The sequence below is a fragment of the Patagioenas fasciata genome, chromosome 2 (assembly GCF_037038585.1).
Source record: "Patagioenas fasciata isolate bPatFas1 chromosome 2, bPatFas1.hap1, whole genome shotgun sequence".
Classification (NCBI taxonomy): domain Eukaryota; kingdom Metazoa; phylum Chordata; class Aves; order Columbiformes; family Columbidae; genus Patagioenas; species Patagioenas fasciata.
Genome location: NC_092521.1, coordinates 152332456 through 152359717, shown reverse-complemented (window position 1 = coordinate 152359717; position 27262 = coordinate 152332456). Strand labels below are relative to the sequence as shown.

The window sequence follows — 27262 nt, the reverse complement described above, 5'->3', positions numbered from 1 at the left end:
ACACAGATTTTTCTTATCTTATGGAGCTTGTACAGTATTTATTCAGCCAAAGTAATACATTTTTGGTCTGTGAAACTGAGGCCAAACAAAGGTCTCATAAGCTGCTCAGTAATAGTAGTCTGATAAATTCAAGACATCCAAGGATAATGTAATTTTAAACTGTTTTTCTACAGTGTTCTTTTCCCTTGGACCAGAAGTTCTGTGGCAGAACATGTGAGAGAGTGTTTAAACCAATTTTTTTGTTACTGTCTTGGACTGTTTTCCTTTTAAGAACAGAAAGTCATAACTACCCAAACAAGGCTCTGCAGTGCAAAAACATTGTAAGAGTTAAGAAGGATGTGATGTGATAGCTATAAAATCCTTCTGAAGCATGGAAACTGATACAATAAGATTTAATAAAAACCTTAAAAGTAAGATTTAGCAAAAATGCCTGACTGTGTTTCCTCCCAGCAGGTTTTGTTACTGCTTACATTAACTTTCCTTCTTTTTGGAAATCTTGGTTGTATCCATTCTCTAGCTAATCCTCATGAAGTCAATTTGTAGTGTTCAGTAATATGTGTAATACTGCACACATCCTCACTGTCTTTCCTGCTGTGTATGAAATGCAGGTATACACACAGTTTTTACTCAACTTTTGTTTTTCTGTGCCTCATTACTTTTCTCTATTTTTTGCTGCCTTAAGTGCCTTTTTAAAAACTTTTTTTCAGTCATCTCCTTTTTAAAGCTTTGGAAGAAGAGCACAACGTAGTACGCTGTGTGCGCTATTTCATTAGGCTTACAGGTAGCATCGTTTGTACAGCAGTGCTCTTTTAAGCACAGGCTTTTCTCTAATGGTTGTTTCTGTGTATCTTTGTGGAATCCAGTGCTCTCTTTGCAGGTGTGGTGATGTCTGTAGAAGTTCACTTCAAATCTAAGTTACATTAAGTTGTGAGATGCAGCGCATGAGTGCTTAACACACCGGTGCTACCTGTGTGGTGCAGGGCACTGCACAGCAACCCATGAGGTGCTGAAGAAATATGATTTAAAAACATGCACAGCATAAGACTTTGCTGTCTCTGCAAGTCAAGGATGAGTAATTTACAATGGGCAATTGCTGTAACTTCACTGTGCCTTCAATGCAATAGCAAAACCTAAATGTACAGATTGACGCAGCATCTTCAGAATGGTGGCACGGTCCGTTTCTGTGCTACAGAGGGATGGTTTCGTGCTTTCTTGCTCTAGCTGAACCACTTCAAGCGACCTGTGGTATAAAAAACTTTCCTGTAGCAGCAGTTTTTAAATCATTGAATTGTCTAAAGTTAGAGCTGTCTTGGATTTGTTTTCAAAAAGCAGTGGTGCCTCAGTGGGCCATTTAGGGTTGCACACGCATACGTTATGGTCCTGTGCTTTGTAGCTGTCTTCTTACCCTCCATTTTTCTTACTAAGACACAGTTTTTCCCTCAGAGTCTCCTCCCCTGTATGTCTGCAGGCTGCCTCTATTTCGTGTCTACTAAATAAAAATGGGATTAATTCCTTGTCCATCGCAGGAAATAAGACAGTAACTGCATAAAATGATATTTGTGTGCCATGCTGATGTGGCCATATAAATTCCTAGGGAAAACATTACTTTCACCTAGTTTGCATGTATGTGCAAAGTTATGCTATTTCATTACGTGCAAACTAGATGAGAGATATAATCTTTTATACTCCATCAGTGGTAGAGTTGAAGGGTGTTCTGAGAGTGCAGCTGACGCCAGGACGTGAGGACTGCTCTGTCTCAGCTGCAGCAGCTGGTCAGGTGCACTGAGAGATGGATGTGGCCCCTGTGTTCCCGTTTGCAAGTCTGACCAGCAGCGATGCTGAGTGCTTGTGCCACTAGCCCAGCTGGCCAGGAAGGTTTCCACAGGCAGAGCGGTGCTTCTGCCCATGTAAGCACCAAAAAACAAGCAGAGAGCCTGGTCCCATTTCTCCTCTCCAGCTGATCAGGGCTGAAGTTCACCACTGAAAACACACACACCTTCACTTTCCAGATTTCTAAGTAGAACAATGTTTACAGATTTCTCAGATACCAGCACGGGCTCTAAATGCGACTGAATAGCCAAGCCTAAAGCCCAGGCCCTTTACCCAGCCACTGTTTAAGACTTGAGCCCTTCCAGAAATGGGTCTCCTCTTACTTGCTGGCTGCTCCAGATTAAAGATTGCTAGCAAAGTACACACAATTAAATTTGTTAGGGAAACACAAATACATCCTGCTCTCATCAGATTCTGGACTTGGATCTCACACACACAGACATGCAACCACCAATATTATTGATGCAAAGGAATAAAATAATTAATTTTGATTTCTGAATTCCATTTGTTATTATCTGTACTTTCACGCACTGTACCGGCTGCATCAGGACATCCCTCTTTATGCATCTGCTGGTCAGCAGGAACACGTTTTTGCTTCAGAACTGTTTGTTTCAGAGAATGCTAGGCCGATGCTAGCACTTTGTGCTCTCCCCTTCAATTTTAGGTTGTTTTTCTTCTGATTTCCTTCCTGCTGCCTTTATGTTCACCCGGTTTCATAGATGTCTGACCTGAAGTTGTTGCTTCTGAGAGCCTTGGAGCCACTGACTCTTTTCTGCCCCAGTGGCTCAGGTACAGTGTGACCCTTCATGAAGAACCTGATATCTACTGAGCGGTGGGAATGGTGTGGGTAAACAGACCTATTTTGTCCTTTGGAAAGTAAATACATATTGTTTCTGTATCTCTTTCTAACTTTTCTTGTTGACTTTTGCTAGAAATTGCAACCAGCACAAGGTAAACAGCAATGGTGTCATTATTCACAAACACGACTTTGCCTCAATCATATTGAAATTTAGGCTTAAAAAAAACCCGCCAGCTATAAATGCTAGTGATTATGTATGAGATAGCTTCAGTACTGCTTTACATTTAGTAGGGATATCTTATTCATATTTTAATATGTCTTACAGATTGGGTTTCATGGAAAAGCACAGGTTTTGTTGAGAATTAGTGATTAAATAATCCGTTACACTACAAACATACACAGCTTTAATCAGGATCAAACCATAAATCAGGGTGCAATTTTGGATCTCCAAGCTTCAAACATTCTAGGAAAAATGTAACCCAAGACTGTCATCATGGTAATTGACATCTGAAATACTAAGCTGGTCATACCCAAGTTTGGTATATCATTAAAGACTAACTACAAATAATACTGGAGCACATGCCAAACAAAAAAAAAATTTGTAGTTTTGTGCCTATGGTCTTCCATCTTGAAACATCCACTTTCTACCAATTTCTAACTAATTCTAACTAATAATCTGACGAAGTTTTATTATTATCTTCTCTCAAAGGGGAAATATTTTCTTCTTGTCGCATGTGAGGTAACCACTGAGTAAGACCTCTTGCTTGATCACGTCTTCTCTTCCGCCTCAGTCTGTCTCTGTGTTTTCTGAGTATGTGTATTGGTCTTTTATTAGAACTGGATTATTTTATATTTATTTTTCTACTCCTAAATGAATTTTTAATGTATGCGACACCTTTCATTCCCTCTGTGTTATGTGCATTTATTCTCCTTTTATTATTTCTATTAACACTTTCATAACCATTCTGTCATGGCTTCTCTGTGGGAATATCATGCTGGTTTTTACTTATTTCAGCTTTTCCACTCATTTTCCAAACATTTAAGAAAGTGGGTCAGAATGACCTCTCATACACTGTGCCTGATCATCCGAGGATGGATACAGTTAGAGAGTACTTCAGTTAAATTGGATCAATATTTGTAATTTCTTGTTCTGTCAAGTGCAAATTGACATTTTTGAATGATATAAAAGAAAATGTGTTGCCTTTTGGTTTTGTTATAACTCATCTATGGCATAAACATACAAAAAAAATGATCTGGTGAAAGATACTTCTTCCTGATAGGATTTAAATTTTTGCCTATTTCCAGTGGTGCGTATTCACATTTTGATGTAAATCAGGCTAGGTCATGCTGGTTAATGCTTTGGTTGCATTCTACTTGAAAAAGGGGGCTGGAGCTGGGGGCAGGTCCTGGTTGAAAACTCTCCAGAAATCTCTTGGCATCCCAGTAACTGATACTTTCATATCACTGATCTGTATTTTGATAGATCCTTATTTCCTGAAGAATAAAATTGCTAAACTTATCTCTGGATTATTTTTTATAATAGTGGAAGTGCCAGTCCAGCTCCCTTATCTTTGTTACTGTCGTCTCCTCTGTCGTTAGGCAATTTCTGTTGTTTTCTACCAGCTTTCCAAAATTTAAAGATATGACATGGCTATAATTTCGTACACCTGTACAAATATATTTGTTTTACTCCCTCCAATATAAAAAGAAATGAATATGTTTGCTTTGATTTGAAGCTTCCTGTAAAATGAGTTTGAAAGTTTGGATGATTTAGTGCAAGAGCCTGAATTGCAGTGGTCCGAAAAGGTACAGGGAAATGGCATTAAATCTCTCCCTAAATTACTGCGCTTTTTTTCCCCCAATATTTTGTGATTATTTTTTCATATTCTTCTTTATCCTACAACAGACATTCCACTTCAATGCTGGAGTTTCTCCATCCTCTGCAGGGAATGCTGAGAATTAGTTGTATTCATGAACACTATTAAATTATCTGGTTGTACTTATTTGGGACAATTTAGTTCTAGCATTCAGGTATTAATAAATTTATTAGAGTATCTTTATTTTGCTTTCCATTTAATTTGAATTGTAGTCTGGCACCTGGGTGCACTGTGCAGACCTCATGATCTTCTGCTCTTGTGTTCTGTGACTTCTGAGTACTCACTGCAAGTCTTCCACTGCTGGTTTTTATTGATCTTGATTTTCCCCCCATATCTACGTATTTTACCAACATATTCTAGTTTTCTGAATTTTCACTTTTACCGTTATTCCCAGAAACAAAAATAAAACTGACTTTCTCCAAGTGTGCTAGGGAAGAGCAGATCATTCTTTACTAACCACTGTACAGTGCTTTTTAATTTTGCTGTCTGTTTTTTAAGATTTCACAAATTCATATTTTCATATTAACTTTGGGTCTGGGATGTCACCAGAGATGAGTCTTTCTCTCATTTTCCAAGTTCCCCTTGATTTGTTGTTACCTCTTTGGAAAGGTTTGCTAAGTGGCGATCGCCTTTTTAGAAACAGGCAGACCTGAGTGCGAAGCACATCCTTGGGCGTTCTTCACTTTCATGACTCTGGCTTGGTTAAAGAGCATTTAAGCAAATGCTCAATTTCACACTTGCAACTTGTCCTAATACTCTTAAGCCTGTACTTCATTTTAGTGATTATTTGTTTTCAGGTTTGTTTTTTAACCTGGACTGTGAGCAGGGAGGGAGAAGGGACCAGGGATGGTTTTAGGTCACTTGCCTGTTGGCCGAGGCTGGTGGAGGTTTTGCACTTGGGCACCCTCATGTGCTGCTGCGTTTTACTTGTGTGTCCTGCTTACGGGTGTGTATGGGGTGCGGTGTCTACTACTGTTAGCTTCTGCTTTTGAAACTCTTCAGTGGTATTAATTTGCCTGACTTTAGTCCTCACAGTTTTCAATGTAAAGCTGACTAAAAATCAGTTTCTAGATTTCATATTTAAGAAATGGGCTGAATGAGCACCATTAGTTCTTAGGATCTATTTTTAGTGGAGGTGACCTCTTTTAAATTAACTACTTCGCAAATTTCAAATTAGCCTTTTGGGTTGTGATCCAGTGTTTGTGGCACTTTGATCTGTTTTTATCAAAACTTGTATTTACAGCAGAATTCTTTTCTGATGATGGAGGCTTTTGCATTCCTTAAATAGAAGGTTTTTTGGTCATCATTTGCATGCTTCAGGGTTCCTTGTTTCAAAGGTTGGTAGATTTTTCTTGAGCTGTGTGATGGGGGAACAGAGCAGTCAAAAGAGAAAATAGTAATTAAGCAGTAATTGTGTTTTGCATGTGTATGAATGCCTAAAAGGTTTTTTGCTTCCTATCAATAAATATTCATATATATGTACATGCAGCTTTCAGTGTAGGCATTTTCTTAAAATGTTATTTATAGCGCAGTAACAATTTTATTAATTAAAAAGCGAGTTTGGGGTATGTTATGGTTTGTTTATTTGTTTGTTTTTACATCTGAATTGTATTAACTACTGGAATTGTGCTATATGACAATGTATTGCAGAGGATGTAGAAAAACCTGAACAGTGAACTACATATTTCCCATATCACATAAATTGTACTGACCCCACTAGATGGTGCTAATTGATAAATGTATGTCTGTTTGCATATATATAGATAGATAGATAGGTATATATAATTTTAGCTCAAAGGATAGCTGTGTCTGTGTTTAAAGTTTGGGTTTTGAATGGGTTAATTCTGCATCACAGAAATGTACAGAAATGATCTCTTTGCTCTTATTAGGAACTTGGGGAATCTGAACCGAATTTGATTTTTGACTAACTTGCATTGAGTAGAGATTGTGAGGATACTGTTCACTGTACTAAGCAGGAATAAACCAAACTCTTAATGATTTAAATTGAGCAGGCTCTGCCTGAATAGTGAAAGTGAAAAAGCAGAGGTCTATGCCAAGGTTTCTTAGTCTGTATGCAGCAAATCCTAGGGATTTTATCTGTTTTCTTTAATTACTGTTTAATCAGCCTTTCTGTAAAATCTTAGCTATGCAGAGAATGGAGTTTGCTGAAAAAAAGTCCGACAATGAGAAGTTTAGTTTTTATTTATATTAGAGATGTGTTCACTTAGTGAGCAGGTTTAAGAAAGTTCTTCGCTTTGGATTTATATTGTTAACAGAACAGTGGAAATCATTACTTTTGGAAAAATGTCTGGAAATTAGGTTCTGTATAATGGCATAAAAGTAAAGAGCTTGTTTCGAATTTGTGATGAGCGTTTAAAAATAGTAGTATCAAGAGAAATGAAGGTTTCAAAGCAAATTGTTTACAAGTAAAACACACCTGTGCTCAAATGAGAACATTTTAATGTTTATCTAAGGTTTTGTGTTTTCTGAAGGAATGGACAAGGCATTTATTGAGAGAAATATTAAATCTGGGCACATCTTTTTTTTTGTTTCTAGCATCTAAATGAACTAATGAACTTAGCTTTCAAGGAAACTTGTTAGCAGTTAATTGGAGTCTACCTGCTCATCCTGTGCAGCTCTTCGGCCCATGCAGAGCAGATTTCCAAAGACAACTCTCATCCTTCAGTCCTGACTTGCTTTAAAGATGCTTCTTCAGCTGTATTTATTTGACAAAGCTGGACTGTACAGTTGTTCATTTATAACATGCCCTGATGGTTTCTTTATTTGGAAAAGTGTTCTTTTAATCCATATTCTTAGCAAGTTACTTCTTCGATCCTTTAATTTGGACTCTGGGAATAATTTAACATGAATGGGTATTAGTGTTGGCAGAGAAAGTATTGTAAATTTATGTTGGAATTCACTTTATGGCTCTTTCTTTGCTAATCAATATACCAGCATAAAGCGTATATATGACATAATGGGATTTTTTTTTAATTGCAGTTCTTTAAATATTCAGGATTGCAGTTTTTCTATATGTCTCTCAGCAATAAGATGGCAGTTGTTGCTGGTATATTTTGTGCTTAGAAGGACTTCAGACAAGGACAGCTTCCAAAACCCAGTCAGTGAGATCTTGACGTGATCTTTGTTCTTTACGTTCTAGCTGCATCCAGTCTGGTTCTTTCTTTTTCAAGTCCATGTTTAGTGGCATAGTTATTTTTATTTCTTTTAGATGATATTATAATTATGTTTTTCTGTAGTACGGAAAGCTGACTTGTCTGAGAAAAAACTGCTTGTCTCAAATTCATAAAGATCTTTAAATTTAAAGTACGAAACCCCAAATGGAGAAACACTTTTGCTATATAAAACAGTAACATTACACTAGTGCTGTTTAAAAAAGATTTGTCATAAACCTGGGGAGACTTTCACATTTCTTAAAGTCTGACCAATATGAAGACTTCAAAAAATTTAATTCCTGATGGTTTAGATCAACTCTTTGGATTATTTGTTAAACATAATAATAATTCACATTAGTTAGGCATACATATTGCAAGTCTTTGTTGCATTACTGATACACAGAATGAGGAGATACCTAAAAAGGAAGTATCAACAGAGTATTTAAGTGTGAAAAAAATAGAAGATTTCCTTAAAGAAAGAAATAAAAACGAAGTTTATTGTTGGAATGTGGGATTGAAATACTGTAGACATGTATATATTGTTTTTTCTGATGAATTTTAGTTCATTAGCATCTTAAATAAGTTTTTCCTCAAGTCTTGTATTTAGAAACACTGTAAAAACATCAGCTGTTTGATCATTGCAGTAGGGATTATTTCCATCTGTATTTAATTACAACTGTGCAACTTTGCTGAGTGCTCTTTCTCAAGGCTCAAGGGCTTCAGTGTGAATTGCAATTCCTTTCTTGCTTGTATCAAGTATTCTTTAGATAAAAGTATATTTTAAAAGTAACTTAAGCACATTTCCTGATATGATTTTCAAATAAATGTTGCAATTGTTTGTAAGTATTTCACTATTAGTAGCTGGAATAACAAAAAACTTTAATTTACAATAATTTTTTCCTGTTAGATATCATTTTAATAGTATTCGTTTGAAAATGAAGTACATTTTGTGTCCGTGATTGGTTCTTGTCTTTTAGTGACGAGGAAACTGATCCATTTTAGTTCCTTTGGTGATGTGCTCTGAAATCACAAAACCATAAAATAGTTTGGGTTGGAAGGGACCTGCAGAGGTCATCTCGTCCAACCCCTCCGAAAAATCTTCTGATAAAAGATGGTGTCATAATCCAGAGTATTATTAGAATTTTAAATTGCAGTCTTTATATGTGACTTCAACAGTTTTGGTGTGTGTGTGTGTGCTATGTCTGCAGTTCTGCACAGGGTATTTCTGTTTTTCATTTATATCTGAATGCTTCCTTCAAAAAGTGTGTTTGTTAAAGTAATAATACTGGGGGGGGGGTGGGCAAAGGTTGCCACTGAATGGGAATGTATAGACAGAAGAGTGAGGAGCCATAAATTGGGAAGAGCGGTCTGAGACCTGGAATCCTGAGTTCCGTATTGCTCCCCTAAAATTTTTCCTCAAACGTTTACCAAATTTAAGATGTTTTATATAGGTGTGACTTTTGGAAGAAAATAATTGCTATACTTTGATTTGAGCAAGTTCAGACTGGTACTTGATGAGTTTACTGCTCAGATTTTGCTTTGCTTGAAAATGCATTTGAGAAGGGTAGGGATCTTTCCGCATCCGTGGGCCCGGTTGGAAGACTGCTTGTTTCAAAGGAGAAGAAGTTTGATGTTCTGTTCTTTCTGTTCAAGGACTTCATGTCCTCAGCTCACACAAGAGAGTGTCTTCATTCGAATTTGGAATTGTTCTGATGCTCCTTCCTTTGGAAATGGGGTTAAAAGTACAGAAAAACAATGTTGAAAATACTGTGTACAGTAGCCATGTAGGCTGTTTGGCTCTAAAGGGTCAGTGAGATTTATTTTGGAGCAAGTGCAACTTGTTTGGCTTTGGTCTGAACTTCCTCTGTCTGCCTAGGGACCCTCTTCCTATAAGCAAACTCATCAAAACCTTTTCTTATTACTGAAAAAAAAGTCTATTTGCATGGAGTCTGTGAAATCTCATATAATAGCAGCTTTATTTTATTGTATAAGGAACAATGAATTCAAAGTGAAAAGTGTTTCTTACAGAAAAATAAACATTTTAAGAAACTGCAAGGAATAACTGGGTTTGTAGCCAGTATTTAATCTATTTTGCTTAACATTGCAAAAATAAAATAGCTAATATGTTAGTTTTATTACCATATGCTTTCATATTCATTCAGACCAGCATTTTCTTATTCTTGAGTTCTTTCTCTTGTCTTATGTTGTAGGCTAAATAAAATAAACCTCAGAGGTATTCAAATATAATTTAAAGATAAAAGTTTTTAAAAATAAAGGAAGAAAAAAAAAGGGCAGCCCCTCACAAGGTAAGCCATAAAGGGGTTAGCATCACAAATAAGCATGTTAGAGTACTCTGGAAGCGGGAATGAATAAGGAAATGAACATTTCATGTATTTTCTATTTTAATCTTTAACTTCCTATTGGCTTTAGGATCCTATTTGGATAATAATTATCAACTGTATGAAAACCAGAAGGCAAGCTGTGGATTATCAGTAGTTAAGGAAAAAATGTATTGATCATAGGCAGATTGCAGGTAAGGCCGCTAATAAAAGAGAGTGTAGAAATTCCAGAGGAGAGGGCTGCAACACATGAGTCATGGGGGAAGAGCGGAAGAGTTGGGGTTTAGCTTAATGATGATGGGAGGAATAGCTAAGTTTTCATTTTGAAGAGGCCATCACAAAGTGAATAATTGTTCTCCGGGATGGGCTGGGAAGTCAGGAAATCAGTTGATGGCGAGGTCGAGCCCAGTGCCGGGCTGCTGCTCCTGCGGCTGCAGGGTCTCCCAGCGGGCCGAGCTGGTGAGAAGGTTCTCACTTGCAGGCGCTGCCCCAAACCTTTGCTTTGTTGAGCAGTGGTTGTATTCCGCATGTTGCAGGGACACCCGTCTCCTGGGGGTGCCCTGTGCGTCCTGGGCTCTGCCTGCACCCCCACGGAGCTGCTTGCCAAGGGCTGTTGGCAGAACACAGTTTGATGAGCAAGCCTTACCCAGAGTGTTTGGTACCATTTTACATCTACAGAACTGGTCTGGTGTTACTTGTCTGTGGGCAGAAGGGGTTGGGTGTGGTGTTGCCATTGTGTATATGGCCTCTGTTGTTTTCCCAGGTTGTTTTGTTCAGGTTCTATATGTGCCTACAGAGAGGTTGTGTTTTTCAAATTTCCACATTAACCAAAAGCTTCAGGATACATCTGTTCCTTTCTTCCTGATGAAAGCGTCTGGTCTTCATCAGCTGCCCCAACAAGTTCTACAGCACCCAAGGAATTTAAATATGTGGAACATTTTTTTCAAGGTACTTACCTGGTCTTGCTTTTAGCCACGCGTTAAGCAAGGAAATGCTACTTTTCCGTTTTACAAATAGAGAATGGATGGATTGTCATTCAGGGAGGTGGTGGTGAGGCGGGAAGTTGGTCACTCACCATGTAATATTAGGCTCATACCCTAGAACCTTTACTTTGAAATGTCTGCGTCTGGACTTAATGTTACTGCTGAACTTCTGTGCCGCTAATCCCACACTTAACTGCACTCACACCTCTCCATTCTTATCTGTCCTTGTCTGTTCTCAAAATGGGTAATAAAAACAACTTCACCAGTCCTCCCTGTCAGCTGTATTTTTTCTGCATTTAATTCTTATTGAGAGATGAACAACTGCTTGCTTACAGTGTGCTCTCCAGATTAGGAAAACCCTTTCTCTGGTGCTATAGCTGTTGCTCCAAAATGTTCCCAATGAATTATTTTTTTTAAACTTAATTTTAGTGGCTCTGTTTGCTTTTAAGCTAAGGAGAAGGTGTGTTATATAGACATAATGGAGGCATTTATTATTTTTCTTTCAAATTCTCTGGTGACAGTAGCGTGAAGACAGGAAATTCTGAAATTAAAAATATTATAAGACATAGATCTAAGACAGATCTGCAGGCATACCCCACTGTTCATGAAGGATGTTTTTCTTAAAAGTGTCACTAGCTAGGAACTTAACAGATAATGAAGTGCTTTTTCCAATAAAAAAGCAGCGTGACAGGGAGGTGCAATTCAAGTACACAGAGACAATGTATATGGCACAGAGATGTAAGAGCAGGATCACCTGGTTCATCAACTACTCGCTTAATGTCTGTCTTGGTTTTCTCAATACAGAAAGAGTAGAAGAGATGCTTTTTTACAACAAAAAAAAAAAAAAAAAATCAAGAGATGGGCCCTCACAGGCCTGAGACTTTGATTAGATCTCCTTAAGACAAAATCAAATCTGGCAATGCCCTCGTGACCTTGCCAGACTCAACTCAGAACTGCTTCATCTGTGAGACGGCCTCACACACACCCCTGGGTGCAGCTGTTCTTCCTGAAGCATTTTCTGTTGTGATCATCTGCTTCGTGTGCCCCATGCTCATCAGAGCTGATCAAGGATGAAGGGCAGACAAATGAGGTAATGAGGCACAGTGCTAAATGATTGAGGAGGAAACGATGAAACCACAGATTAAAAAAAAAAAATCCATGGAGAACAGAGTTTTAATGTAGAACTTCCTGCAATGTGCACAGGCATTTTTTCTATCTTGCAGTTTCTAACTAGACAATAAAAACTGGTTATTTAGCTGGAATAACTAATAACTTACACAACCTGAATTTTTAGCAAGGCTCTCTTTGTCCTTAACAAAGTCAATACATCATTTGTTCATTTCAGGTTGAGAAAAGCTGCCTTCTTTTCCCATGAGGTTGCTTTCTTTCATTTCTAGCATACTGTGCTTCTTTTATTGGCTTTAACAATCTAATTCATAATAATTGTATGATATTTACCGTCAGTGTTAACTGAGTGCATCTGCCATGACAACTCTGTCACACAGATGAGCACTTCACAGCCAAGTCCTTGCTGAATCAAAATTCCGGCAGCAAGTGCTTGTTTAGCATGTAAGTTGGAGCTGTGGCCTCTCCAGGCAATGCTGCTGATTTGCATTGGTAGCACCTGATTTAAAATAATGCTGCTCCAGTAACTTTGTAAATCTGTAGATAACACACTATTGTATACTTTTTACAAAACATAACCTGACAAGAAAACTACCCTTAAATATGATCTAATCTAACTCTATTACCACATTTTGTAACTTAGAAAATTACTGTAATTGAGCGCACAGTTCTGAAAATTTATTTCTGAAATTGCAATGAAATTAGAAATTTCTGGAGTTCTGTTTTGAATGTAGGTCATTCTGAGTGTTGGGTAAAGGACACTTTTTAAGTCACCCAGCACAATCCTGGACTCTTAGCAACCTTATCTTTAAGGGCTGAACAGATGCTAGTGTAGATTTAAATTGAACAAATGGGAGAAATTTTTTACTGTGAGGGTGGTGAGGTCCTGGCACAGGCTGCCCAGAGAAGCTGTGGATGCCCCATCTCTGGGAGTGTTCAAGGCCAGGCTGGATGGGGCTGTGAGCAACCCGGTCTGGTGAAAGATGTCCCTGCCCGTGGCAGGAGAGCTTGGGACCAGATGATCTCTAAAGGTCCCATCCAACCCAAACCATTCTGTGATTCTGTGCTTGGAGCCTGGTTTGCATTCTTTTAACACAACTGCAAAGATTTTGCTAGAGCATCTTGGTCTCAATATGCATGTTTATTTTTTGGCTCTTTTCGAATAATGGACTTCAAGTACACATATGACCTGGAAAAGAGAGTGTGTTGACGATTTCTTTTGTCTCATGTTCTGGTGTAGCACAAAAATGAACTCCGCAGAAATCACATCCATGTTTTGCAACTTGGGACCTTGATAAGGGGCTTCTTTCCTGTCATCACGGAAACATTCCCTGCAGTGTTAACATGAGTGGGGGTTTAACCTTCAATGGATAAAATGTTCAAGCTGGCAGAAATGAAATCCTATCAAATTCACTTTTGAGCCTCGTGTAGTTCCTATGAATGAGTTGCTCAGGTAAAGGTGTGCTAAATGAGCTAGTTACCAAGTTTTATCAGAGCTAGAAACACCTTTCTCAAACTGTATTAACGTCTCTAGCTAAATAGTCTGCGTTTTTGGGTTTCCATCAAAGAATTTAGAAGCCTTGTTGGTTATTCCCTTGTTCTAGCGGTTTGCGGGGGTGGACACAAGTGATATAAAAGCAGTTACCTCCGGCTGACCAAGGCCCATCCAGTCCCCAGGGGACGGCTGCTTTGGAAAAACAAGGAATACCTCTGGTCAGCTGTCCCTGCTGTGTCCCCTCCCAGACCTTTGGCCACCCCTGGCCTGTGCCCTGTGGGAACAGAGGAGGCCTCAGGCTGCACAAGCACCGCTCAACTGTAGCTGAAGCACTGCAGGGCCATCAGATCTGCAACACAGCACCACACAGGATGCTGTGAGCAGAACGAATCCCTCCCAGCCTGTTACAACAGTTTATACCAGACAGTCTGCAGGCTTTCTGGTTTGGTGGGGTGTTTGGTTGGTTGGTTGGTTTGGTTTTGTTTTGGATTTTTGGGTTTTTATGTGTGTGTGCTTTTGTTTTTTGTTTGGTTTTTTAAAGTGATTTCATGCTATAGTGATAAAGAAGCTTATGATTATTTTATTATAGTGCAAGTTTTTAGTTCTTTTGTGAAGGTTGTCTAACATAGTTGTCTGAATGACTTCTGACTACCCACTTGTAACTGTCTAAGCAGAAATATTTCCATGCCATTAACCTGCTTTTGAATTCTTATGAACTTAATGCTTCTGTTTTTTGAAACAAGGGCTTAAAGAGAATTGCTCATGTGTTTTGATGAAACTTTTTGCTGCGGAAAATTGGGCCAGAATCGAGGTATCTGAATATCTGTTTCTATTAATATGTCTATAGAGCCTTGCTTTGATATTTGTAACATTCTCTCAAAAGCCTTTCTGCACTGTGCAATCACTTAATTTATATTTGAGACAGTTTAAGGTTGCTATAGGGAATGAAATTCTCTTTGCAAACTTCATGTAGTTAGCTATGATTTATGCATTTTTATTGTTTCTCTTTTCTAAAATACATAATGCTAAATTCTTAGCAATATTCTGTGCCTCTAACTGCAATTCAAGTCAATTGGCCTGAATAGAATGTGATTTAAAGGTTGTACGTGTTCCGAGAAAGCTAGTTTCAAAGATGTTGCATTGGGTATTTGAAATGAGTTGACATTTGGTTTGCTGCTCAGTTTTCCTATGCCTCGTGTTCATCATGCCATATTACTGCAGAGTTGTTCATTAGTTAAGTTCATTAGTGTGCCCAAGCTGCAGTGATAAATTCTATAGGAAGGTCTGGGAACAAATACGGAGCTTTGCATTCAGTCAGCTTTCTGTGCTGTGTAAATAGGCTTGCAGACACCCGCTAAATGATGAAAATAAAGAAAAAAAAACAGCTAGTTTTTCTGGTTCCTTTCATCTCGTCCAGTGGGGTTCTGGGAGGAGAAAGGGAGGGAATTAAACAATCTTTTACTTATAATTCCACATCAAGTGAAATATGCATACTCTTTCAGCATAGACGATGGTATGTAATTATAGTTTGTGAATATTTTTATGGTTATTTTCATTTGTTTCATTGTAACCCATGATTTCTTTTTTTACTTCCAAGTACTTTGTTTTACCTTGACTCAAAGTTGTCGGGCGGTTTAGAAAGTGAGCTCACTGTCTACATCCCAGAGTTTAGGTAGTGATCACTATTAGTGATCAAAAGAAAACCCTAATTCTCATCTTGAAATCTCACTGTCTAAATGTTGGGACTATTTGTAAATAAGCAGTCATGATTGCCTTGGAATGATTTCTCTTGCTGCACATATTGCAGATGCAGGACACAAATTGCAGATGAAGCCAAAATTAGCACTTACTGACTCACCAGTTTCTCTTTTGCTTTCTTTTTCCATTCTCTTCATCTGTTGTGGCTTCTTACTGTGAACATGATCCTCTTTGTAGTAGCATCTCCCTAGTTTGTGATGCCACTAGTGCAATTAAAGACTTTTTTGCAAATGGTGTGTGAACCTGAAAATTTGGTGGACAATTAACAGCTTCTCTGTGTAAGAGAGTCTTTCATTATGCATCTGTGCAAGTGACCAAGCCAGTAAATACAGAAGCTGCATGACTTTTGTCAGTGCTTTGATTTCAGACACTTGTTGTCCATATGTGATGAAAAATACAATGAAGAGAGCAGTTAGGGCAAATGTTCTGCCCGTTGTTATGGATTTTCTACGATAATGTACTTGAAGCCTGCCTTCCAGACACGTATTGGTGCTTGTATGTGTGTTTATATTGGCATTCTAATTCAGATCAGGAGCAATTTTAGAGTAATTTTCTATCTATTCAACTTGGCTGCTTTGGTTTGCATCAGCATGAGGTGGATTCCTTTCTACTGGAACAAAACAAAGAGATCAGCTGTTAATGGGTATTCAGCAGAAGAGATGAGACTAGTCCAGAGTGAAGCCCCAGAAACGCACAAGGTGTGGTGATTAGACCCTCGGTGCCACTGTTCTGTTGCATTAAACAAAGGTGGTGTTGCATGTTTTCATGCATGCATGTAATTAGCCAAATTTTGCACATACCTTATCTCCATACTGAGAGATACCTCATCCAGTGAAATCGTAGTCAAGTAACAAAATGTTTCTATAACTAATAAAAGGATATAAGCCACTGATGTTTCTTAAAAGGTGCCGTACTCTGAGAATTACCATCTGCCTTAGAATGGCGGTCGGTACAAACTTCTCACCGGATCCCCTTCAGTGCGTACTGCCAGGATCGTGTCATTGCCATTAAAAAAGCTCTTATCCAAAGGTGTTGACGCAGTTGGTGACACCCCTGTGTGGTTGGCAGAATATTTTCACAAATGTGTGTGATGTTTCTTCTGTTTTATGTGCTAGCATGACTGACTGATGTTGATACAGTAGTTTGGGCGTTATAAGTATTTGCGTATATATTCTTATATACACTTATTCTTTACCTGTGCCAGTTGTTCTGTCAAAAAAGACTCTGTCGCATGTGAACTATTAGGCACCTTATTTCTCGCCTGCTCTTGATTATTAATAGAAGCTTTATTTTGATACGAGTCCTTTCTGCATTTTGCTACTTCTTGTTCTCTCCACCAACAAAGATTTTTGCATATGCTTTTCAAACAAAACCTGTGGGCTCTAAAGCTTCGCAATCTTATTGTCAGGTTTACTTTTCTGTGCTAGTTCCTTCTAAACTTTAGGTAGATCAATCCATGCAACAAGTGAAATAATCTGGAGGAAGGGAGATAAGCACTCTTTTAACTTATTCCATCTGTAAAATTTATGTTTAGTGCTTACTCAAACAGTTGAGAGGTGTGTGGTCATTGAATACGTACCCTCAGAGTGGAGTATTCATGTCAATATAAGCATATAGGCAACAAGGTAGCTCCAGGCGACTTAAATGTGTTGTCAATAATCTCTGTTTAGAGAGTAAAACAAAGAAAACAGAAGAAAGGAAGCTGAAAAACTATTTTTGAGATGCAAAAGAGGAGAAGAAGAGAGGACAGAAAGACAAAGCTGATGTAATTATATAGCAGGGATAGGAATGGAGAAGATTGTGAAAACTGAAAGATGAAAGTCTTAATATTCTGTTTACATCTCAGAATTATTTCCCATAAGTAGGCTTCTGTCTCTGTTTTGGAAGTTTACATTGATGGGGAACTTTTTTCAAAGCAGGTACAGGTAACTCTACTTTCAATTTGCTGACACTTTCAGTATCTCCTTCAAAATATTCTGTTTCTGTGCATGAAGCTGTAGGTACATCAAGCAGTTAAAGAGTATATTTCTTCAAGTTCAGAAAAAGGAGGTAACATATCTGACATATTGCTTTTCTTGGGTGGCATTATGTTCTAAGGAAAGTGGTCCATTGTGGAGCTCCGTTTTAAGTTTTCCAGAAACTTTGTAGGTGGAGAACTTTCTAAGAGATTGCTAATAAATCTTGGACTGTAATACCAATACAAACTACCCTTTCTGAAGCCAGGTATGTAGTTCATAGGTGTGTAGTATTGTTCCGTGGAGTCTTTCAGAAAAGTCCTGCACACAACTCTGTACCAGAGCCCGCAAAATACTAGGAAAATTATTCCTGTATTAAGGGAATTCCTTCACAGAAGGAGCTGGGGTATTTGGAAACTGATATTACTCTGTACACACACCCTCTCCCCTGTTGTTTTCAGCCATATAATATTGGAACTGTACCTGAAAATTAAGAAATCTGAAAAGAGAAATTAAGCTTATTTTGTAGAATTCTTTGCTTAAGATTTTTGTTCTCTGTAGGTTTTGGAATAGTCTGGGCTGGGGACACTGCAGAAAACATATCTTTGCTATACTTTATAGAAAGCTTAATTCAGTCTCTCTGGGAAATTCCAGAAACAATTTCCCTTGCTTACCAATGTGCCAAAAATTGTATAAATTTGCAAATGATTATTTTTCCCTCCTGGGACATATCTTCACAGTAGATTGTTAGTTTTCACAGAACCTCATAAGTCTTCCCAAAGTACCCTGCAGTGAAAAGAATAGGTAAAAATCAAAAGCCGAATCCCCAGCAACTTAGTCATCTGTTCAGCAGAACAGCTTTATATGTTTTATTTACAATACATAACTCTTGCTTTAACAGACTTGGTCTCATCTGTGAAGAGATTCTGAAGAGATTTTCAGGGTTCAATCTTTACGCTTAAATGGCAGAAGAACTTAAAACAGATGTACCATATTTTCTATTTTTTAAGAATGATCCAGTCGTATATTCTCCATACGTTCCACACATTTCTAGTAGAGAGAAAACGATAGTATTAAGGTTACTGGACATCAGTGTAGCCATGGAATATAAGATAAATTTGCCTTTTATATTAGATAAAATTCTCTAGAATGAAGCTCAAACAAATGACTGCAAATATGAAATGTTTTAACTTGAATAGGTAAATGTTCTCTTTTCTACCGTTTTGAATCCATTTTCATACTTACCTCGAAGTGTTTCAGAAGGGTTTTAATTTCTGTTACAGTTTAATTTCATTTTTGACAACAGATGACCTGGTCCCCAGTGAGTGGGGAAGGGCAAGTGTTGTACCTGTCTTCAGAAAAGGCCAAAAATACACTGTGGGGTCTAGAGGCCAATCAGCCTTATAGTGATCCATGGGGAAAATTACAGACCAAAACATCTTGGAAGGCGTTTTTAGACACATGGAGGGAAGAAGTTCCCTGAAAATACATTTTTGCCTTACTGAAATGTTTACTTTGTCAGTTGAATTGCACCAAATCTCCTGTCTGACTGAGTTCAGGAAGCTGTTATATATAAGCACTCCATACATCAAGAATGCATTAGTTTCCCAGGAGTTAGAGGTAGGTGGTAATGTAGGAGAGCAGGAGGAAGGACCATTTTTATGAGGCATATGATAATTTTATACTGATATGAAGGGTAATCCTTGTATGTTGCATTGATTGCAGCTTTGTGCACAGACCAGTGCTCTTTTAATTTTCTTAGGTAAATCCTTTAAGTTACAAAGAGATGGAAGATAGATATTGTCATAAAGAGATCTGATTAAAAAGACGCAGCTAACATGCAAGGCAAAATACTAACTATTAAATAAAATCAGATATTTTTTGAAAAAAAGCCCACCATTATTGCACTTTGAGTGCAAGTATGCTGAGGCTGCGATGTCTGTTACCATAGAACATGTAATGTTTATCCTCAGAGTCAGTCATCGTGTGAATTAATAGAACTTCCAACATGATGCAGCAAAAGGTAATATCTACAGCTGTCTAGTAATAGTTACATTTTCCTGCTTACTTGATTAGCTTCTGATTAGATTTGGTTAGGCAGTTACTCTCTACAGCTCCTCCATAATAAAATAAAATAAAATGTTAATAATTTTTCTTCAGTGCTTAACTGGATTCCAGTGTCCACTGTTAGAGAAAAATTTGTTTTCAACCATTTGCTGGTTATAGGCAGAGCAAATAAACGGTTAAAATTACACAGTACCTTGTCTTAAAACCATATTTGTTGCATGAATTTGCAATATTTTTTTTTTTTTTTTTTTTTTTTTAACCAGTAAAGAAACCTGCAGGTTTCCCAGGATTAAACCAGCTTCATCAGCTGAGGCACTTCTGTTTTCTTTGAGAGGCATAGGGTAGCACAGGCATGTGCTTTTAACCTCAGAGCTGACGGAAGCTCAGCCTGGATAAAATCAAGATGTTGGACGAAGCAATCAAAAAAATGATGGATTTGAGACTTTTTGATTTATTATGCCTTTTAGTTATTCAAGTTCGCAGTTTAAGTAAATCACAAATTTCTGCTAAACTCAGGGAGCTGCAGCTCCTTCTATTGTTTAGTTTCTGTGCTTTGTGAGCTAGAAATATGAAATTGTCCAGTCACTTATACTTTTTGTGACATCCAACATGGATTAGTCTTACTTTGCTGAGTAAACAGTGTCTGCATAAGTTATGTAAAATTCAGACTCGTGTTCTGGAGTTAATAGCGCTTAGCATTTAGTTTCCAGATGAGGTACAAATACTTGCTGTACAGAACAAATTTACAATTTAGCAACTGTGATGTCTTCAGGCTTGGCCTTGATGTTTCAGAACTTTGTTATCCTTTAACCAATGAAGTACAGAAATAATCTTATTAAGATTACAGAAATGGTGAAGGAATCAACCAAGACCTAGATCTTGCTCTGGCACGTTGCATTAGCAGAGTATCGTCTGGCTGTTACTTCAAGGAACCTATTGTCTAAATGAGTAAAAACATACCGACTCAGGAAGGGTTACAAAGCACAGCAGAAGACAGGAAAAGTGTCCTAGACATGGCATTATCTTGTGATGGGTGTAGCTGTGAGGAGTTCAGTTTAAATTCAGAAGAAAGGTCCAGGGGGGAGGCCAGGGGAGTCTTGGGCAGGAGGTGCTGCCGGCGGGGCGGGCAGACAAAAGTAAATGTGGCAGAGGGGTGAAGGCCGGAGGGAAAATCAGAAATAATCCAGTCAGCTCCAAACACTGTCTGTGTGCAAAGACCACGGCCTTGGTTGCTCTTTAAAGCTGTCCTGTGGCCCCCCAGCAGCACGCCGGGCAGGGGCAGGGTATCATTGGGATTCCTCAAAGACACAAGGGTCTCCCAGCCCAGCTCTGTGCCCCACGGCCTGTGCCAGATCTCGTGTTCCCCTCCTCGCCAAGCACACAAGTCCCCGATTTAGCTCCGTTTGCAACTCCTCCAACCATCTGGAGCCCATGCCTCCTTGGGAGCAGCTCAGCTAAAGCAGAAATCTAAGAATGGGATGTGTTTGCATCAGTTCAGACTATTGTCTTCTTTTTAAAATTTTTAATTAATATTTGTACATCTGTGTATGTTCAGGAAAGAAATGTAAATAAAATTGTATATTTAATACAGGACTTGATGTCATTCTGAAATAACTTCTAAGAAACTTGTTAGAAGCTCTAAGATATTTTGGCTCTTTAAAGCTTTCACACTGGAAAAAAAATCTAAATTTTGAAAAGCATGACTTGCGGAGGAGGGAAGAGGCTGGATATTTAAATGATGGTGTATCCTTTCCCCTTTTGAAAGAACCAAAGCACACTGCATTTTTAATGTTCATAACTCCCCATTAAAAACTTTAAATGCTCCTAAATGACTTTAACTTGCTGAAGGGCTGCCTTTTTCTTTCAGATGTGTTAGAATTCATATTAGCACTATTTTGCCCTTGTTTCTGAATTATTTTAATGACGGCAGCCGCTCTACCAAGCTGTCTGTCAAGACGTGGGTGGCAGGCTATTATTTCACTTCATAAATCATAATTTACAGGGTTTTTTATATCCATCTTGGGGATAAACACTTTATGCTTTGTGTTTTCAGCAGCAATATAAAATGTAATTGATACTTAAAGCAATATGTTAAAATATGGACAGAGAAAGCCAGGAGAGAAAAATCACAAATGTTTAGTTTTCCTGTGGGTTGGTCTACATACTGAGCATTTTTTCCATCTGATTTCATATTCTTAGCACTTCAACAGAGGATGATGATAAATTACATTAATGTGATTGCTGCCTGTAGGTTGCTATAAGGATGTTTCTTTAGTTACAGACACTCAACAGATCAGTTAGTTAAACAAGGTCGTTTTGTACAGTGTCTCATGCTGCTAAAGAAACTTATCATTTTGTGCCATTGTCTTCCAGATTCATGAAAAACTGCATTATTATGAAAAACAGAACCCCGTGCCCATACTCCACGGTGCAGCAGCCTTGGCAGATGATGTAAGTGTCCCCTGCTGAGATCACTGGTACCAAGTTTCCCAAAAAACTGTCTGCAAGCAGAACTCCTCATAGTGCAAACATATGAATGTAATCCTCTGAGCTGAAATCATGAGAAGCTGCAAATGTTTCCAAAGGTGCTGTCATCACCGGGCTTGTTGCTGATATTGCTTTGATTTTTATTCACTTGCCTGTTATAAAAACATTGCATCTAGATAGCCTCTTGTTCTGCTTTAGTAACTACGTAATAGAAATTACAGGTTGGAACTCTACTGGGAGGGGAAAAGCTGTCAGCTATTAGTGTTTTGAGAAAGTCACAGACAAGAGGAATGCTTTGGAAAAATAAAGACAAATGAGATAGCAGCACTGCTGACACAACATGAAAAATGACAGATAGTACTACAGAAATGAAGCATATGAAATGCCCAGGAAGGAGGCTTGTTTAAAAAAAGTAAAAACAAACCTATTTAAGAAAAAGTACAGTAGTGATTTATTGATATTGGAGCTTTCCAAATTACCTTCATAACCAAAAAATAAATTGTAAAAGTGGTCGGCATTGATGGAGTAGTTAATTTCCTGTTACTATAATTTTTATTTTAAAGAAAAAAAATCCGACCTGCCATTTCTTGCTATTTGGTTAATTCTAGGATTCAGATGAATTGTGCACACACCTGTATAAACTATGACTGAACCTGAGGTAGGCCAGAATAGACAAATGGTTAATAAACTGTGGTTTAGGTGAAATCTTTGTTGCAGTTGATGATCTCAGGTTGTTTTTTGCAAAAGGCAAGATGTATTACAATCTGTTTCAAATACAGCATGTTTGAAACTTCGTATACTTTATAGGTGTTTTAGAATCGTAGCTATCTTCTTATATAATTAATAGCTTTTGATTTTTAAATTTTACAAACAGTTACATGTCATGAATTGAGAATGGTAGCATTTTAACGAAAAACTAAATTAAACTTATTTTAAGTCTATTGAAAACAGGATATAATGTAATTTAATCATGTTTCAGTATGAGGAGAGCTATATCCTGTAACATACCAAATATAATAATACATTAGCTTTGACATCAGGCATATATTAGTAATATTTTTTTAACCTTCAAGTAGCTTTGAATAATGTTGATAGTAATTTTGAAAATTAGAAAGCTGGTTGAAATTCTCTTCATTAAGTTCTTGGTGACATATTAATAGTCCCTGTTAACATTTGTGTTATGGAGCTCTGGGCTAAAATTCTTAATAAGAATAATTTCTTATTTTTGGATGCAAAACTTAGTTCTTGATATTTCCAGAAATGCTGAGCAATCTCATTCTTTGTTCAGCCCCATTTAAAATGTATGCTTTTGCAAATCCCCAAATTAAAGTACTCTGTCACTTCTCAGTTGAGAGACATCAGGGGGTTTAACCCTATGAATGTATTATTATGTATATATGGCAGTATTTTTAAAATGCACATATGTTGGGTCATGATTGTCTCTAGACATCTGCCTACTTTTTAAGCACAGCTTCTTTTTAAAGATCCTCTGCTTGGTTTTGCATTTTGCTTATGTATAGCTGAACAGCTGGTTTTACGGGCAGTGTCCCATAGAATAAGGATGTCCTTTGGCAGCTGATGTCAGGCTGGCATGCTGGATGATTTTTTGTGTTTCGATAGTTATCACCAAACTTTAATTTACATGCAGTGGGTTTTGTAACTCCAAAACCCATGAAGTTGCAGAATACAAGTGCTATTCAATTTTTGGCACAATTGCTTAAGCAGTTGTCAACTTCGGGGATTTAAGAGCACGTTGGTGATATAAAACACACTTTTATTTCAATAGGCTTTAAATTAATGTTGTGTCTTCCTGATGACAGGAACTGTTCTATAGTTAAACAAAGGATATATTAGCAAGTGAATATTTCCTGTTTGATTTATTAATAGAACTCAAATTTGAGGTGCGGCTAATGAAATTGTTTAATGAGTGGGGTTTTATTCTTGTATTATTTTTTAAAGCAGTTGTCATGAGGCTTCTTTTCTAAACATGTTCATATTCCTAGCTGCCATACCTTCTCTCCCCTCGCTCCCAGTGACTAATAGGCTGAATTTCCCAGCAGCAGCTTGTCCTGCTGCTGGTCGCTGTCACAGATCTTGGGACTTCAACAACCACCAACAAAATTCCAGTCCAAACCTGCTAGAAGCACAATGAGCAGCTCTGGTGATATCTGTTTGTTAATCTGGAAACATGGCTTTGTCTTCCTTCTTCTCTATCAGTCTTTATCTTCCTCCTCCTCTTCTGCCACAGGGTGTTATATGTGCCTTTAAGGCTTCTGGGGAAATATTTTTAAAAAGCTTGTAAATTATATGAGTGAAAACAAATTTTTAATTCTCTCATCTGGACAAGTATTTTATAAATTATGAGATTAAAAAGTCTGTTAAAGCAGTAACAAAATATTCTTTCTGTTTCTCATTGTTCTAAACCTTATGTACTTGCATTTATATTTGCACCATCAAAGCAAGCACCAGTTCTGCTGTAGTTAATAGACGCTTGTGCACGATTCATTTGAGAGAAATGCTGAAGCGATCATCCTTACTGAACAATTACGAGTCTTCATCAATGAAACACAAATGCACGGGTTTTATTCTGTAGTGATGAGGAATGTAAACTAAAGAATGAAAAGAGAGCCAAGGGGCAACCTGTGTCATATACCTGCTGTCATTCCTGTCACAGGTTATTTTCAGCTTTGCAGAGCTTTTCCATAGAACATGCAGACTAGGCTGCAGTCAGATTACCTCAGTACTTGGCTTTATGTGTCAAAAATATTTCATTCTGACCTTTCCTCAGAGATAGTTTTCTAATCTTTTGGTATTAAGACACAAATAGTGCTAAGATTAGCATTGATGTATTTGATGGCCTTTTTTCTATGAATTATAGTTAAAAGGCTGTGGGACTGTAGGTGGTGAATTTTTGTTTCAGTCCTGTTGACCCTATATTAATTTGAAGGTTAAAAAACAAAAAAAAGTATTCAAACTGTATCTGATGTCTATAATTGCCTCTAGAATTGTCTATTATGTATAATTATGCAAAATATACTTCTATTCATTTATCTCGAAAATTTATACAAAATGAAAGTACAAATTTAAAATTAGGCTAGACAAGTAAAATTACTTGCTGCAAATAACCAATCTTTCTTTGAGACATTTTTATGATACTGATTTAATGCAAAGAAAATAAGTGATTACCTGAAATCACGTTTTGGATTATGAGCCATGTAGCTCCAGAATTTTAAACTAAAGTTCAGTGTTGTGAAATATGTTTTAGCTTCTCTTTCTTCTGGAAAAATATTTCGAGTCTGAAATCCTGCAGTAAAATATGCCTCTTGAGTCCAAATTACTTGAGAATGTCATGATAAAAAAAACTCAAGACATGAGCCAAATAGCCATGGGTTTGAACGATAGACTGCTGCTCTATTGTTCACCAAACCGCAATTTTGTAGTATAACCAAACATAAATTACTGATTTTGTTGGTAGGACGTAGTTTGTGCATTTTAGAGGCTTGAATTGCTGATGACCTGTTATAAGCTATATTATGATTAAACCGCTTCACATTTAACAAGCTCCTTCTAGTGTATGTGTAAACATAATAAAGGGTTCAGATTGCTTGTACTGTAGGGGCACTTTGCTTTCTTATCCCACTCCTAAACAGCACAGCTACTGTGGGTTTTTGGAAGCAGTGTGGATTTCACCACCTCATTCGAAACTGTTTTTTATAGACAGTGTCAAAGTTTGATCCAGTCATTTTTACAAGCAGTCCTTTGTCTGCACGCAAAGGACCATTCACTTAAATGAAGTGCTGGGATTTGCCCCCGTTGCTATAAATCAGAATGTGATCTGGCTGCACCCTTGCCAGAAATGATTACTTGTGTTAAACTGAGCCAAAAGGCCTGGTTTAAATCTGGTCCACTGAGGGCCAGAAAAAGAAGCGCGGTGATTGATGGTGTTTTTCTTCATGCTGGCTTCTGTTTGAACACGCTGGAAAGCAATAACCTTGAACAAGATAGATTCTGGGTTGTCACTGATGCACTGGGTAAAACAGCGCTTTGCTAATGGTCTTTGTGTCGGTTCCATCTCCCACCCAGCTGGCGGAGGAGCTGCAGAGCAAACCGCTGAGCAGTGAGGTCAGAGAGCTGCTGAAACTCCTCTCCAAACCCAACCTCAAGGTGAGGACGTGTTGCACCTGCAAAGTGCTCTCTGCGCGGACGCCTGCTTCTGCTCCCTCGGGCTGCCTGGGCTTTTGTCTGCTCTAACCAATTTGCCTGCTTTGAAGGAGGGATGCAATGTTAATCAGAAATACCTGTTATGAAGAAACACATTTAATGTTGCCCATAAAGTAGATACTTGATTTTTTTTGTCTTTTGCTAACTTCTATTTCATGTACTTCATAAATCTATCAAAAATTTGCTTTTGCTAGAAGGTTTTCAGTCATACCATTGATTCAATGACACTACGTGTAAGTAACACAACCTGCTACTCCAAACAAAATTCCTGATGGATATTATTGTTTAAAAAAATCTAATTTTGAAAACTTCTGGGGTTCTCTGTGGTGCTTGCATGGAACTTGATATGTCTTATCTGACAGTAGACTATAGAACCATTGAATTGCTCAGGTTGGAAGGAGACTGTCTAGTCCAACGTGCTGCTCAAAGCAGAGTCAACACTGAGTTCAGAGCAGCTGCTCAGGGCTTTCTCCCATCATGGCTTGAAGATGGCTGGGAGCAGACATGCCATAACTCTGTGCAGCCTGCTCCAATTACTAATTATCCTCCTAGTAAAAACTGTTTCCTTATATCCAGTTAGAAGCCCCCCTGTGTATCATTGTTAGTGCACACTATCACATTATTTTTCCACTCCAAAGAGAATGAAGAATTTAGTGCTGTAGTTGGATACTGCAATGCTAATTAAATGCAGTAGTTGATAAGTTTAGGGAAAAAACTGTGGAGTGGAAAGGAGCCCTTTTTTAGACAGTTGTTTCTTTATAGTCCCTGTAAAACGCCGATCTCAAAACCTGAGACACTATCATATCTTCAAAGTACTACAGAATTTTTAAGAACAATTATGCTTCCTTTTCGAAGATTTTTGCGCAGTTGGTTATTCCATAGTTTGCAAAGTGGTAAGCTGCTTTTCTCTGAAAGGGTAAGCGATGCCAATGGTGATTACAAGAGGAAATGTTGGTGCATCAAATTGCAGAGATACTAATCTTCGCTGAAGGTATTTCCTTAGTGACTGTCCACATGTATTTCATACTTCTGAAGCTTTAGTGGATTGAGTCTGAAGACAGTTTCTTTGCCACAACTGTCTCTCTCTTTTTTCACTTTCTCTGACCCCGCCTTGCTGTCTTGCTCCCCCTCTCTCTCACTTGGTCTCATTCAC

At 37.9% G+C, this 27262-nt stretch overlaps 1 protein-coding gene across 4 annotated transcripts in view; it reads left to right on the top strand.

Moving 5' to 3' along the window:
• MPP7 (MAGUK p55 scaffold protein 7) overlaps positions 1-27262 on the top strand; it is a 149586-nt gene that overhangs the window by 62411 nt on the left and 59913 nt on the right. For 2 of the 4 annotated variants that reach the window (XM_065831336.2, XM_071805265.1), the window contains exons 5-6: positions 21775-21852; positions 25972-26052. The exons of 1 other annotated variant lie outside the window; for it this stretch is intronic. In XM_065831336.2, coding sequence (XP_065687408.1) covers positions 21775-21852; positions 25972-26052 — 159 coding nt within the window. The remainder of the gene's footprint in view (positions 1-21774; positions 21853-25971; positions 26053-27262) is intronic. One more of the 4 variants, XM_071805266.1, reaches the window with a different exon arrangement.